Consider the following 14,543-nt stretch of genomic DNA (forward strand, 5'->3'; position numbering starts at 1 on the left):
TCTCTCTCTCTCTCTCTCTGTTTCCCCGTCACCCCCCCTCTCTCTCTCTTTCTCTCTGTTTCCCCGTCACCCCCTCTCTCTCTCTCTGTTTCCCCGTCACCCCCTCTCTCTCTTTCTCCCCCTCTCCACTCTTCCCTAGCCCCAGTGAAAGCGCTCTCTCTCTCTCTCTCTTTCTCCCTCTCTCCACACTTCCTAGCCCCAGTGAAAGTGCTCTCTCTCTCTCTCTCTTTCTCCCTCTCTCCACTCTTCCTAGCCCCAGTGAAAGCGCTCTCTCTCTCTCTTTCTCCCTCTCTCCACACTTCCTAGCCCCAGTGAAAGCGCTCTCTGTAGGTCAAAACAACATAGTTTCCCATTGACTCCATCATCATGGCTTTAACTTCAGCCCATGCAGAGAATCACTTACCTCCGAATCTGCACTCATTAAAGAGCTAGAATTGATGATGACATTGTTGTTGGACACAGCCCTCCTGAGAGAGAGAAAGACTGTGTGGAGAGAGAGAGAGGTGGAAAGAGAAAGAGAGTGAGAGAGGGGAAAAAGCGTTGTATCCAATGCGATATGATTGATAAAAATGGGAAAAGAAGAGAAAGAAAGAGTGGGATGAAGAGTAAGAGAGAAATATACATAAAGAGAGAGAGGGAAGGATATGTGTTATTTTTCCTCAGCATTTTCCTGGGCACCAGTAGTTTCAACCTCACCAGGAAGGAGTGGTCCACCCCCAATAGGTACAGGACTGTCCATGGCCCGTGCCTCGTAAAATCAAATCAAATGTTATTAGTCACATGTGCCGAATACAACAATACTTACATTGAAATGCTTACTTATAAGCCCCAAACCAATAATGCAGTTTAAAAAATACAAATAAGAATTAAAAGGAACAAGTAACTAAAGAGCAGCAGTAATATAACAATAGCAAGACCACAGTATACAAAGGGGTGCCGGTAAAGAGTCAACTGTGCAGAGATAATGACAGAGAGTAGCAGCAGTGTAAAGGGGGAGGGGGGGGGCAATGCAAAAGGTCTGGGTAGGCATTTGATTAGATGTTCAGGAGTCTTATGGCTTGGGGGTAGAAGCTGTTTAGAAGCCTCTTGGACCTAGACTTGGAGCTCCTCTGACACCGCCTGGTATAGGTTCAGGATAGCAGGAAGCTTGGCCCCAGTGATGTACTGGGCCGCACGCACTACCCTCTGTTGTGCCTTGCGGTTCAAAGCCATTCAGTTGCCATACCAGGCTGTGATGCAACCAGTCAGTATGCTCTCGATGGTGCAGCTGTAGAACATTTTGAGGATCTGAGGACCCATGCCAAATCTTTTCAGTCTCCTGAGGGGGAGTAGGTTTTGTCATGCCCTTTTCACCACTGTCTTGGTGTGCTTGGATTATGTTAGTTTGTTGGTGATGTGGACACCAAGGAACTTGAAGCTCTCAACCTGCTCCACTACAGCCCCGTTGATGAGAATGGGGGCGTGTTCGGTCCTCCTTTTCCTGCAGTCCACAATCATCCCCTTTGTTTTGATCACGTTGAGGGAGAGGTTGCTGTCCTGGCACCACACAGCCAGGTCTCTGACCTCCTTCCTATAGGCTGTCTCGTTGTTGTTGGTGATCAGGATCACTGTTGTGTCATCAGCAAATGTAATGATGGTGTTGGAGTCGTGCCTGCCTGCCTGTGCAGTCATGGGTGAACATGGAGTACAGGGGAGGACTGAGTACGCACCCCTGAGGGGCCCCTGTGTTCAGGATCAGCATGGCAGATGTGTTGCTCCCTACCCTTAGCACCTGGGGGCGGACCGCCAGGAAGTCCAGGATCCAGTTGCAGAGGGAGGTGTTTTGTCCCAGGGTCCTTAGCTTAGTGATGAGCTTTGAGGGCACTATGGTGTTGAACGCTGAGCTGTAGTCAATGAATAGCATTCTCACATAGATGTTCCTTTTGTCCAAGTGGGAAAGGGTAGTGTGGAGTGCAATAGAGATTGCATCATCTGTGGATCTGTTAGGGCGGTATGCAAATTGGAGTGGGTCTAGTGTTTCTGGGATAATGGTATTGATGTGAGTCATGAACACTTGATATGAGCCTTCCAAAGCACTTCATGGCTACAGAGGCATTAAGCAAGCCCCCTATGTGCCTGTGGGGTGGAGCAAACCATGCACCACATTTCTGAAGTCTGTCCAATTTACAAACTCAGCAGAGGTCTACTCACCCTCAACACAGCAGGACCGGAAGCAATCGCTTGGCTAAGGTACTTTGCTTTCGCTAAATAAAATATATAAGTGGTTCCTCTATAAAAGTCATTGGGTTGAAACAGGGCCTGTGTTGATGCTCCCATTTACTTCCATAGCAGGGCACTATGCCCAGAGTAGACCATTGAAGACCTTTCATAATAAATGTGTTCATTTGACCTCATTTTCTGGCAGAGGGGTCTCTCTCACCCTCTCTCCCTGTCTAATTTTCTTTCAGACTCTCTTGTTCTTTCTCTGTCTCTCTCTTTTCCTCTCTTTGTTTTTCTCCCCCTCTCTGTCTCTCTCTCTTTTCCCCTCTTTGTTTTTCTCCCCCTCTCTCTGTCTCTCTCTTCCCCTCTTTGTTTTTCTCCCCCTCTCTCTGTCTCTCTCTCTTCCCCTCTTTGTTTTTCTCCCCCTCTCTGTCTCTCTCTCTTTTCCCCTCTTTGTTTTTCTCCCCCTCTCTGTCTCTCTCTCTTTTCCCCTCTTTGTTGTTCTCCCCCTCTTTGTCTCTCTCTCTCTTCCCCTCTTTGTTTTTCTCCCCCTCTCTCTGTCTCTCTCTCTTCCTCTCTTTGTTTTTCTCCCCCTCTCTGTCTCTCTCTCTTTTCCCCTCTTTGTTTTTCTCCCCCTCTCTCTGTCTCTCTCTTCCCCTCTTTGTTTTTCTCCCCCTCTCTCTGTCTCTCTCTCTTCCCCTCTTTGTTTTTCTCCCCCTCTCTGTCTCTCTCTCTTTTCCCCTCTTTGTTGTTCTCCCCCTCTTTGTCTCTCTCTCTCTTCCCCTCTTTGTTTTTCTCCCCCTCTCTCTGTCTCTCTCTCTTCCCCTCTTTGTTTTTCTCCCCCTCTCTGTCTCTCTCTCTTTTCACCTCTTTGTTTTTCTCCCCCTCTTTGTCTCTCTCTCTCTTCCCCTCTTTGTTTTTCTCCCCCCCTCTCCCCCTCTCTCACTTTTCCCCTCTTTGTTTTTCTCCCCCTCTCTCTGTCTCTCTCTCTTTTCCCCTCTTTGTTTTTCTCCCTCTCTCTCTTTTCCCCTCTTTGTTGTTCTCCCCCTCTCTCTCTCTCTCTTCCCCTCTTTGTTGTTCTCCCCCTCTCTCTGTTTCTCTCTCTTTTCCCCTCTTTGTTGTTCTCTCTCTCTCTCTCTTTTCCCCTCTTTGTTGTTCTCCCCCTCTCTCTGTCTCTCTCTTTTCCCCTCTTTGTTGTTCTCCCCCTCTCTCTGTCTCTCTCTCTTCCCCTCTTTGTTTTTCTCCCCCTCTCTCTGTCTCTCTCTCTTTTCCCCTCTTTGTTTTTCTCCCCCCCTCTCTCTGTCTCTCTCTTTTCCCCTCTTTGTTGTTCTCCCTCTCTCTCTTTTCCCCTCTTTGTTGTTCTCCCCCTCTCTCTGTTTCTCTCTCTTTTCCCCTCTTTGTTGTTCTCTCTCTCTCTCTCTTTTCCCCTCTTTGTTGTTCTCCCCCTCTCTCTGTCTCTCTCTTTTCCCCTCTTTGTTGTTCTCCCCCTCTCTCTGTCTCTCTCTCTTCCCCTCTTTGTTTTTCTCCCCCTCTCTCTGTCTCTCTCTCTCTTCCCCTCTTTGTTTTTCTCCCCCTCTCTCTCTCTCTTTTCCCCTCTTTGTTTTTCTCCCCCTCTGTCTCTCTCTCTTCCCCTCTTTGTTTTTCTCCCCCTCTCTCTGTTTCTCTCTCTTTCAGACACTGTCGTTCTTTGTCTTTCACTGTCTCTCTCTCGCTCTCTGTTGGTCTCTCTCCTCAGTTTAGAAATATACTCAGCTCTTTCTTTGCTGACTAATGCTTTAAAAGACGTCCGACCATCAGAGACAGAGACAGAGCTGGCTCCACATAGTCCCTGTCATAGTGTAGTAACAGGGGTAACCTGTGGTCTGTGGTTAGTGGTTACAGTGGTCTGGACCCTTCAGCTATGGGGAGTGGAATAGATTAGCTGATCTAAGGTCAATTTTGTGTTTTTCCCACCAATCGTTCACGATAGGTTTGGGAAACAGTAAGCTGATCCTAGAACTGTGACGATTGGTGACTTCTACTCAGAGCAAACGATTAGGGGGTCTGTGGTGTGGGAAATATTTCCACCTAGTGGTCAGATTATGTAACACAGTTGGTAAGAACCTACAGGCTTCCCTTCTTTCCTTGTCTCCTTACCTTCAGATTCACTTATGTAGAAATACAAACTAGTGAGAGAAATGCCTTAAAAGCCTGCTTGTCCTGAAAGGAGGAAATGAGACAAGGAGAGAAAAGCCTCTTAAGACTTGATATGCACCCATGGTGTCAACACCTAGAAATATACACTGCTCCAAAAAATAATCGAGTGCAGTATATACATATGAGATGAGTATGTAAACAAAGTGGCATAGTTTAAAGTGGCTAGCGATACATGTATTACATAAAGATGCAGTAGATGATATAGAGTACAGTATATACGTATACATATGAGATGAATAATGTAGGGTATGTAAACATTATATTAAGTAGCATTGTTTAAAGTGGCTAGTGATATATTTTACATCAATTCCCATCAATTCCCATTATTAAAGTGGCTGGAGTTGAGTCAGTGTGTTGGCAGCAGCCACTCAATGTTAGTGGTGGCTGTTTAACAGTCTGATGGCCTTGAGATAGAAGCTGTTTTTCAGTCTCTCGGTCCCAGCTTTGATGCACCTGTACTGACCTCGCCTTCTGGATGATAGCGGGGTGAACAGGCAGTGGCTCGCGTGGTTGTTGTCCTTGATGATCTTTATGGCCTTTTTGTGACATCGGGTGGTGTAGGTGTCCTGGCGGGCAGGTAGTTTGCCCCCGGTGATGCGTTGTGCAGACCTCACTACCCTCTGGAGAGCCTTACGGTTGTGGGCGGAGCAGTTGCCGTACCAGGCGGTGATACAGCCCGACAGGATGCTCTCGATTGTGCATCTGTAGAAGTTTGTGAGTGCTTTTGGTGACAAGCCGAATTCTTCAGTCTCCTGAGGTTGAAGAGGCGCTGCTGCGCCTTCTTCACGATGCTGTCTGTGTGGGTGGACCAATTCAGTTTGTCTGTGTTGTGTACGCCGAGGAACTTAAAACTTACTACCCTCTCCACTACTGTTCCATCGATGTGGATAGGGGGGTGTTCCCTCTGCTGTTTCCTGAAGTCCACAATCATCTCCTTAGTTTTGTTGACGTTGAGTGTGAGGTTATTTTCCTGACACCACACTCCGAGGGCCCTCACCTCCTCCCTGTAGGCCGTCTCGTCGTTGTTGGTAATCAAGCCTACCACTGTTGTGTCGTCCACAAACTTGATGATTGAGTTGGAGGCGTGCGTGGCCACGCAGTCGTGGGTGAACAGGGAGTACAGGAGAGGGCTCAGAACGCACCCTTGTGGGGCCCCAGTGTTGAGGATCAGCGGGGTGGAGATGTTGTTACCTACCCTCACCAACTGGGGGCAGCCCGTCAGGAAGTCCAGTACCCAGTTGCACAGGGCGGGGTCGAGACCCAGGGTCTCGAGCTTGATGATGAGTTAGGAGGGTACTATGGTGTTAAATTCTGAGCTGTTGTCGATGAACAGCATTCTCACATAGGTATTCCTCTTGTCCAGATGGGTTAGGGCAGTGTGCAGTGTGGTTGAGATTGCATTGTCTGTGGACCTATTTGGTCGGTAAGCAAATTGGAGTGGGTCTAGGGTGTCAGGTAGGGTGGAGGTGATATGGTACTTGACTAGTCTCTCAAAGCACTTCATGGCTACAGAGGCATTAAGCAAGCCCCCTATGTGCCTGTGGGGTGGAGCAAACCATGCACCACATTTCTGAAGTCTGTCCAATTTACAAACTCAGCAGAGGTCTACTCACCCTCAACACAGCAGGACCGGAAGCAATCGCTTGGCTAAGGTACTTTGCTTTCGCTAAATAAAATATATAAGTGGTTCCTCTATAAAAGTCATTGGGTTGAAACAGGGCCTGTGTTGATGCTCCCATTTACTTCCATAGCAGGGCACTATGCCCAGAGTAGACCATTGAAGACCTTTCATAATAAATGTGTTCATTTGACCTCATTTTCTGGCAGAGGGGTCTCTCTCACCCTCTCTCCCTGTCTAATTTTCTTTCAGACTCTCTTGTTCTTTCTCTGTCTCTCTCTTTTCCTCTCTTTGTTTTTCTCCCCCTCTCTGTCTCTCTCTCTTTCCCCTCTTTGTTTTTCTCCCCTCTCTCTGTCTCTCTCTTCCCCTCTTTGTTTTTCTCCCCCTCTCTCTGTCTCTCTCTCTTCCCTCTTTGTTTTTCTCCCCCTCTCTGTCTCTCTCTTTTTCCCCTCTTTGTTTTTCTCCCCTCTCTGTCTCTCTCTCTTTTCCCCTCTTTGTTGTTCTCCCCCTTTTGTCTCTCTCTCTCTTCCCCTCTTTGTTTTTCTCCCCCTCTCTCTGTCTCTCTCTCTTCCTCTCTTTGTTTTTCCCCCTCTCTGTCTCTCTCTCTTTTCCCTCTTTGTTTTTCTCCCCCTCTCTCTGTCTCTCTCTTCCCTCTTTGTTTTTCTCCCCCTCTCTCTGTCTCTCTCTCTTCCCCTCTTTGTTTTTCTCCCCCTCTCTGTCTCTCTCTCTTTTCCCTCTTTGTTGTTCTCCCCCTCTTTGTCTCTCTCTCTCTTCCCCTCTTTGTTTTTCTCCCCCTCTCTCTGTCTCTCTCTCTTCCCCTCTTTGTTTTTCTCCCCCTCTCTGTCTCTCTCTCTTTTCACCTCTTTGTTTTTCTCCCCCTCTTTGTCTCTCTCTCTCTTCCCTCTTTGTTTTTCTCCCCCTCTCTCCCCCTCTCTCTCTTTTCCCCTCTTTGTTTTTCTCCCCCTCTCTCTGTCTCTCTCTCTTTTCCCCTCTTTGTTTTTCTCCCTCTCTCTCTTTTCCCCTCTTTGTTGTTCTCCCCCTCTCTCTCTCTCTCTTCCCCTCTTTGTTGTTCTCCCCCTCTCTCTGTTTCTCTCTCTTTTCCCCTCTTTGTTGTTCTCTCTCTCTCTCTCTTTTCCCCTCTTTGTTGTTCTCCCCCTCTCTCTGTCTCTCTCTTTTCCCCTCTTTGTTGTTCTCCCCCTCTCTCTGTCTCTCTCTCTTCCCCTCTTTGTTTTTCTCCCCCTCTCTCTGTCTCTCTCTCTTTTCCCCTCTTTGTTTTTCTCCCCCTCTCTCTGTCTCTCTCTTTTCCCCTCTTTGTTGTTCTCCCTCTCTCTCTTTTCCCCTCTTTGTTGTTCTCCCCCTCTCTGTTTCTCTCTCTTTTCCCCTCTTTGTTGTTCTCTCTCTCTCTCTTTTTCCCCTCTTTGTTGTTCTCCCCCTCTCTCTGTCTCTCTCTTTTCCCCTCTTTGTTGTTCTCCCCCTCTCTCTGTCTCTCTCTCTTCCCCTCTTTGTTTTTCTCCCCCTCTCTCTGTCTCTCTCTCTCTTCCCCTCTTTGTTTTTCTCCCCCTCTCTCTCTCTCTTTTCCCCTCTTTGTTTTTCTCCCCCTCTGTCTCTCTCTCTTCCCCTCTTTGTTTTTCTCCCCCTCTCTCTGTTTCTCTCTCTTTCAGACACTGTCGTTCTTTGTCTTTCACTGTCTCTCTCTCGCTCTCTGTTGGTCTCTCTCCTCAGTTTAGAAATATACTCAGCTCTTTCTTTGCTGACTAATGCTTTAAAAGACGTCCGACCATCAGAGACAGAGACAGAGCTGGCTCCACATAGTCCCTGTCATAGTGTAGTAACAGGGGTAACCTGTGGTCTGTGGTTAGTGGTTACAGTGGTCTGGACCCTTCAGCTATGGGGAGTGGAATAGATTAGCTGATCTAAGGTCAATTTTGTGTTTTTCCCACCAATCGTTCACGATAGGTTTGGGAAACAGTAAGCTGATCCTAGAACTGTGACGATTGGTGACATCTACTCAGAGCAAACGATTAGGGGGTCTGTGGTGTGGGAAATATTTCCACCTAGTGGTCAGATTATGTAACACAGTTGGTAAGAACCTACAGGCTTCCCTTCTTTCCTTGTCTCCTTACCTTCAGATTCACTTATGTAGAAATACAAACTAGTGAGAGAAATGCCTTAAAAGCCTGCTTGTCCTGAAAGGAGGAAATGAGACAAGGAGAGAAAAGCCTCTTAAGACTTGATATGCACCCATGGTGTCAACACCTAGAAATATACACTGCTCCAAAAATAATCGAGTGCAGTATATACATATGAGATGAGTATGTAAACAAAGTGGCATAGTTTAAAGTGGCTAGCGATACATGTATTACATAAAGATGCAGTAGATGATATAGAGTACAGTATATACGTATACATATGAGATGAATAATGTAGGGTATGTAAACATTATATTAAGTAGCATTGTTTAAAGTGGCTAGTGATATATTTTACATCAATTCCCATCAATTCCCATTATTAAAGTGGCTGGAGTTGAGTCAGTGTGTTGGCAGCAGCCACTCAATGTTAGTGGTGGCTGTTTAACAGTCTGATGGCCTTGAGATAGAAGCTGTTTTTCAGTCTCTCGGTCCCAGCTTTGATGCACCTGTACTGACCTCGCCTTCTGGATGATAGCGGGGTGAACAGGCAGTGGCTCGCGTGGTTGTTGTCCTTGATGATCTTTATGGCCTTTTTGTGACATCGGGTGGTGTAGGTGTCCTGGCGGGCAGGTAGTTTGCCCCCGGTGATGCGTTGTGCAGACCTCACTACCCTCTGGAGAGCCTTACGGTTGTGGGCGGAGCAGTTGCCGTACCAGGCGGTGATACAGCCCGACAGGATGCTCTCGATTGTGCATCTGTAGAAGTTTGTGAGTGCTTTTGGTGACAAGCCGAATTCTTCAGTCTCCTGAGGTTGAAGAGGCGCTGCTGCGCCTTCTTCACGATGCTGTCTGTGTGGGTGGACCAATTCAGTTTGTCTGTGTTGTGTACGCCGAGGAACTTAAAACTTACTACCCTCTCCACTACTGTTCCATCGATGTGGATAGGGGGTGTTCCCTCTGCTGTTTCCTGAAGTCCACAATCATCTCCTTAGTTTTGTTGACGTTGAGTGTGAGGTTATTTTCCTGACACCACACTCCGAGGGCCCTCACCTCCTCCCTGTAGGCCGTCTCGTCGTTGTTGGTAATCAAGCCTACCACTGTTGTGTCGTCCACAAACTTGATGATTGAGTTGGAGGCGTGCGTGGCCACGCAGTCGTGGGTGAACAGGGAGTACAGGAGAGGGCTCAGAACGCACCCTTGTGGGGCCCCAGTGTTGAGGATCAGCGGGGTGGAGATGTTGTTACCTACCCTCACCAACTGGGGGCAGCCCGTCAGGAAGTCCAGTACCCAGTTGCACAGGGCGGGGTCGAGACCCAGGGTCTCGAGCTTGATGATGAGTTAGGAGGGTACTATGGTGTTAAATTCTGAGCTGTTGTCGATGAACAGCATTCTCACATAGGTATTCCTCTTGTCCAGATGGGTTAGGGCAGTGTGCAGTGTGGTTGAGATTGCATTGTCTGTGGACCTATTTGGTCGGTAAGCAAATTGGAGTGGGTCTAGGGTGTCAGGTAGGGTGGAGGTGATATGGTACTTGACTAGTCTCTCAAAGCACTTCATGATGACGGAAGTGAGTGCTACGGGGCGGTAGTCATTTAGCTCAGTTACCTTGGCTTTCTTGGGAACAGGAACAATGGTGGCCCTCTTGAAGGAGTGGTTCTGCAGGTGGTGACCACAGACCACTTCTCAGTTCCTATGCTTCCTGGCTGTTTTGGTCACTTTTGAATGCTGGCGGTGCTTTCACTCTAGTGGTAGCATGAGACGGAGTCTACAACCCACACAAGTGGCTCAGGTAGTGCAGCTCATCCAGGATGGCACATCAATGCGAGCTGTGGCAAGAAGGTTTGCTGTGTCTGTCAGCGTAGTGTCCAGAGCATGGAGGCGCTACCAGGAGACAGGCCAGTACAGCAGGAGACGTGGAGGAGGCCGTAGGAGGGCAACAACCCAGCAGCAGGACCGCTACCTCCACCTTTGTGCAAGGAGGAGCAGGAGGAGCACTGCCAGAGCCCTGCAAAATGACCTCCAGCAGGCCACCAATGTGCATGTGTCTGCTCAAACGGTCAGAAACAGACTCCATGAGGGTGGTATGAGGGCCCGATGTCCACAGGTGGGGGTTGTGCTTACAGCCCAACACCTCGCAGGACGTTTGGCATTTGCCAGAGAACACCAAGATTGGCAAATTCGCCACTGGTGCCCCGTGCTCTTCACAGATGAAAGCAGGTTCACACTGAGCACATGTAACAGAGTCTGGAGACGCCGTGGAGAACGTTCTGCTGCCTGCAACATCCTCCAGCATGACCGGTTTGGCGGTGGGTCAGTCATGGTGTGGGGTGGCATTTCTTTGGGGGGCCGCACAGCCCTCCATGTGCTCGCCAGAGTTTGCCTGACTGCCATTAGGTACCGAGATGAGATCCTCAGACCCCTTGTGAGACCATATGCTGGTGTGGTTGGCCCTGGGTTCCTCCTAATGCAAGACAATGCTAGACCTCATGTGGCTGGAGTGTGTCAGCAGTTCCTGCAAGAGGAAGGCATTGATGCTATGGACTGGCCTGCCCGTTCCCCAGACCTGAATCCAATTGAGAGCACATCTGGGACATCATGTCTCGCTCCATCCACCAACGCCACGTTGCACCACAGACTGTCCAGGAGTTGGCGGATGCTTTAGTCCAGGTCTGGGAGGAGATCCCTCAGGAGACCATCCGCCACCTCATCAGGAGCATGCCCAGGCGTTTTAGGGAGGTCATATAGGCACGTGGAGGCCACACACACTACTGAGCCTCATTTTGACTTGTTTTAAGAACATTACATCAAAGTTGGATCAGCCTGTAGTGTGGTTTTCCACTTTAATTTTGAGTGTGACTGCAAATCCAGACCTCCATGGGTTGATAAATTTGGTTTCCATTGATAATTTTTGTGTGATTTTGTTGTCAGCACATTCAACTATGTAAAGAAAAAAGTATTTAATAAGAATATTTCATTCATTCAGATCTAGGATGTGTTATTTTAGTGTTCCCTTTATTTTTTGGAGCAGTGGAGTTTGACAAGCAACAACATATTTAGTTTTTTTGTCATCGTAGTCCAATGCGCCATTGGGGGGGAAGATGTATCTTCACTATGGAAATAGCTTGTCATATAAGATGGAGGTTTATCCATCAAGCACTGTTGGCCTGAGTCACTTCCTCCTTCCTCTGTGTCCCTCTCCTTGACTGCATCCCAAATGGCACCCTATTCCCTATGTAGTGGGGAAAAAGAGTCCATTGGACTTTGGTCAAAAGTTGTGCACTACATAGGGAATAGGGTGTCATTTTGGGACGCACCTTGTGTTAGCATAGCTAGCTATCATCCAGAAGTTTATGTCTTCCCTAGATAAGGATTAGATTAGGAGACGTTTAGCCTTGTTAACTAACATGTGTTTATTGTATCTGTGAGAGATAGAGAGATTGTTTGTGTTTACTGTCAGTAGTGTGTGTGTGTGTGTGTGTGTGTGTGTGTGTGTGTGTGTGTGTGTGTGTGTGTGTGTGTGTGTGTGTGTGTGTGTGTGTGTGTGTGTGTGTGTGTGTGTGTGTGTGTGCGTGTGTGTGTGTGTGTTTCCTGTCCCAGGGAGGGAAGTGAGGTATACACAGGAAAAGTGACTAACCCTTTCCCTGCTCCTGGCTTTCTCATGTTGTGCCTCCCTATCTGTTTGTGAGGGACACTGCTCCATTTGCTCTCTCTCTCTCTACCTCTCTCTTTTCGTTCTACTTTCAACCTTTCTCAATGTCTGTTTTCATTCTTTACCTCCACCTTGATCATTCTCTCGCTCTCTCCATCTTACTCACAAAATCTGTTTTGTTTGCTCTCACTTTCTTACTCTCTTCTCCTTCTCTGTCTCTGACCTAGTCCCTCTCTCCTTCTCCCATGTACACTCGTTCACTCCCTCTCTTTCTCTCCTCCTCTGCGTGTAGCTGATAGACACGTTTGCGTTGGAGATAGGGGAGCTGAAGCAAGAGATGGTCCAGACCTCCCCAACAGAGGACAGGGACCCATACCCTATGGTTCTACAGGGGTAAGTCCTCCTCTCCTCCTTTCATCCTCTTCTTCTTGCTTCTTTATCTTCTTTATCTTATTAGTACACATTTTTGTCAATGTTTGAATATAAGGTGTTGTGATTTGTTTCAACAATGTAGTAGAATAGAGTAACAACACAGACATTTAGTGATGGGAAGACTTGAGTGAGGCAAAAGAAAGGGATAGTAGACTACATTTTTTTTGCGTCACTATTCACATCCTAGATGGATCTTTGTGGGACCCTGCATCAAGTACTCTTTCACCAGAAGATGGAGACAGTGCCTTATTTTTTCTCTCTCTCTCTCCTCTCCTTTCCTCTCCTCTACACACACACACACACACACACACACACACACACACACACACACACACACACACACACACACACACACATACATACATTCTCGCTCTCTGTCTCTCCCTCCCTTTCTTTCTCTATCAGGTTGGAGGGGGAGGTGAGCGGGGTTTACCTCCAGTCCTCGCCCTGCGCTGGCGCCAGTGGTGAAAGAGATTCTGGGTACGACTCCCTGCGTAGGCGGATGAGCGTGCTGGACAGACTGAGGCATACGCACCCCGTGTGGCTACTGCTCACGCTCAGTGACAAGGAGGCCACGCGTATACTGCTGCAGCAGCCTCCAGGGGTGAGAGGGTCACGGTTCAAGCGTCATAAGGTCACAGTATGACCTTTGTTATTGTCGGGCTTGTATATGATCATTTTTCGAATACGAACAGAAAAGGTGATTAAAGCTGATGGACAGGTGTGAACGTGTGGATTAGTGATGTCACTGATGTGACTCTTTGAAAGGTCAACCCTTAATGAGCCTGTCTGTCTGTCTCTCCTGTCCAGGTATTCTTGGTGAGGAAGTCATCCTCTCTTCAGAGGAAAGTTCTGTCTCTAAGGGTCAGTGATGATGACGTCTCAGGAGGAGCTGGAGTCTGTGACTTCCCTGTCAGAGAGAGTCAGTACAGTGAGTGTCATAATGGAACAGCGTGCAGACTATTTATTTTGTTTACTAAACCTCTATTCATCCAGCAGTGACGTCCCAAAGCCCAGCTAACACTCCTGATCGGCTATAGTACAAAATGAGTGTTTACCTATAGCACATTTAGCTACTGTACATAGTTTAGCAACAGATGCATGACTCAGCATGTGTTCAGTTCACCCAGCTGTGCATTTCTCAGACAACAAACAGCCGATACAATGAATCATACCATGACTGTACTCATAGGTTACCTACACTACCGTTCAAAAGTTTGGGGTCACTTAGAAATGTCCTTGTTTTTTTTTGTCAATTAAAATAACATCAAATTGATCAGAAATAAAGTATAGACATTGTTAATGTTGTAAATGACTATTGTATCTGGTAATAGCAGATTGTTTTATGAAACATCTACATAGGTGTACAGAGGCCCATTATCAGCAACCATCACTCCTGTGTTCCAATGGCACGTTGTGTTAGCTAATCAAAGTTGATCATTTTAAAAGACTAATTGATCATTAGAAAACCATTTTGCAATTATGTTAGAACAGCTGAAAACTGTTGTTCTGATTGAAGAAGCATTTAAACTGTCTTTCTTTAGACTAGTTGAGTATCTGGAGCATCAGCATTTGTGGGTTTGATTACACGCTCAAATTGTCCAGAAACAAAGACCTTTCTTCTGGAACTCGTCAGTCTATTCTTGTTCTGAGAAATGAAGGCTATTCCATGCGAGAAATTTCCAAGAAACTGAAGATCTTGTTCAACGCTGTGTACTTCTCCCTTCGCAGAACAGAGCACACTGGCTCTAACTAGAATAGAAAGAGGAGTGGGAGGCCCCGGTGCACAACTGAGCAAGAGGACAAGTACATAGAGTGTCTCACAAGATACAAATGCCTCACAAGTCCTCAACTGGCAGCTTCATTAAATAGTACCTGCAAAACACCAGTCTCGACCTGGCCAAGATGAAGCATAGCAATTCGACACATACAACAACACAGAGTTACACATGGAATAAACAAAACATAGTCAATAATACAGTAGAACAAAAGAAAACAAAAAGTCTATATACAGTGAGTGCAAATGAGGTAAGACTAGGGAGGTAAGGCAATAAATAGGCCATGGTGGTGAAGTAATTACAATATAGCAATTAAAACACTGGAATGGTAGATGTGCAGAAGATTAATGTGCAAGTAGAGATACTGGGGTGCAAAGGAGCAAGATAAATAAATAAATAAATACAGTATGGGGATGAGGTAGGTAGATAGATGGGCTGTTTATAGATGGACTATGTACAGGTGCAGTGATCTGTGAGCTGCTCTGACAGCTGGTGCTTAAAGCTAGTGAGGGAGATATGAATCCCCAGCTTCAGAGATTTTTG

At 47.1% G+C, this 14,543-nt stretch overlaps 1 protein-coding gene across 1 annotated transcript in view; it reads left to right on the forward strand.

Moving 5' to 3' along the window:
• LOC135524189 (ras and Rab interactor 2-like) overlaps positions 1 to 14,543 on the forward strand; it is a 55,688-nt gene that overhangs the window by 17,687 nt on the left and 23,458 nt on the right. Inside the window, 3 exon segments of the mRNA XM_064951500.1 lie at positions 12,083 to 12,183; positions 12,628 to 12,826; positions 13,033 to 13,153. Coding sequence (XP_064807572.1) covers positions 12,083 to 12,183; positions 12,628 to 12,826; positions 13,033 to 13,153 — 421 coding nt within the window.

The sequence above is a fragment of the Oncorhynchus masou genome, chromosome 4 (assembly GCF_036934945.1).
Source record: "Oncorhynchus masou masou isolate Uvic2021 chromosome 4, UVic_Omas_1.1, whole genome shotgun sequence".
NCBI classification, from domain to species: domain Eukaryota; kingdom Metazoa; phylum Chordata; class Actinopteri; order Salmoniformes; family Salmonidae; genus Oncorhynchus; species Oncorhynchus masou.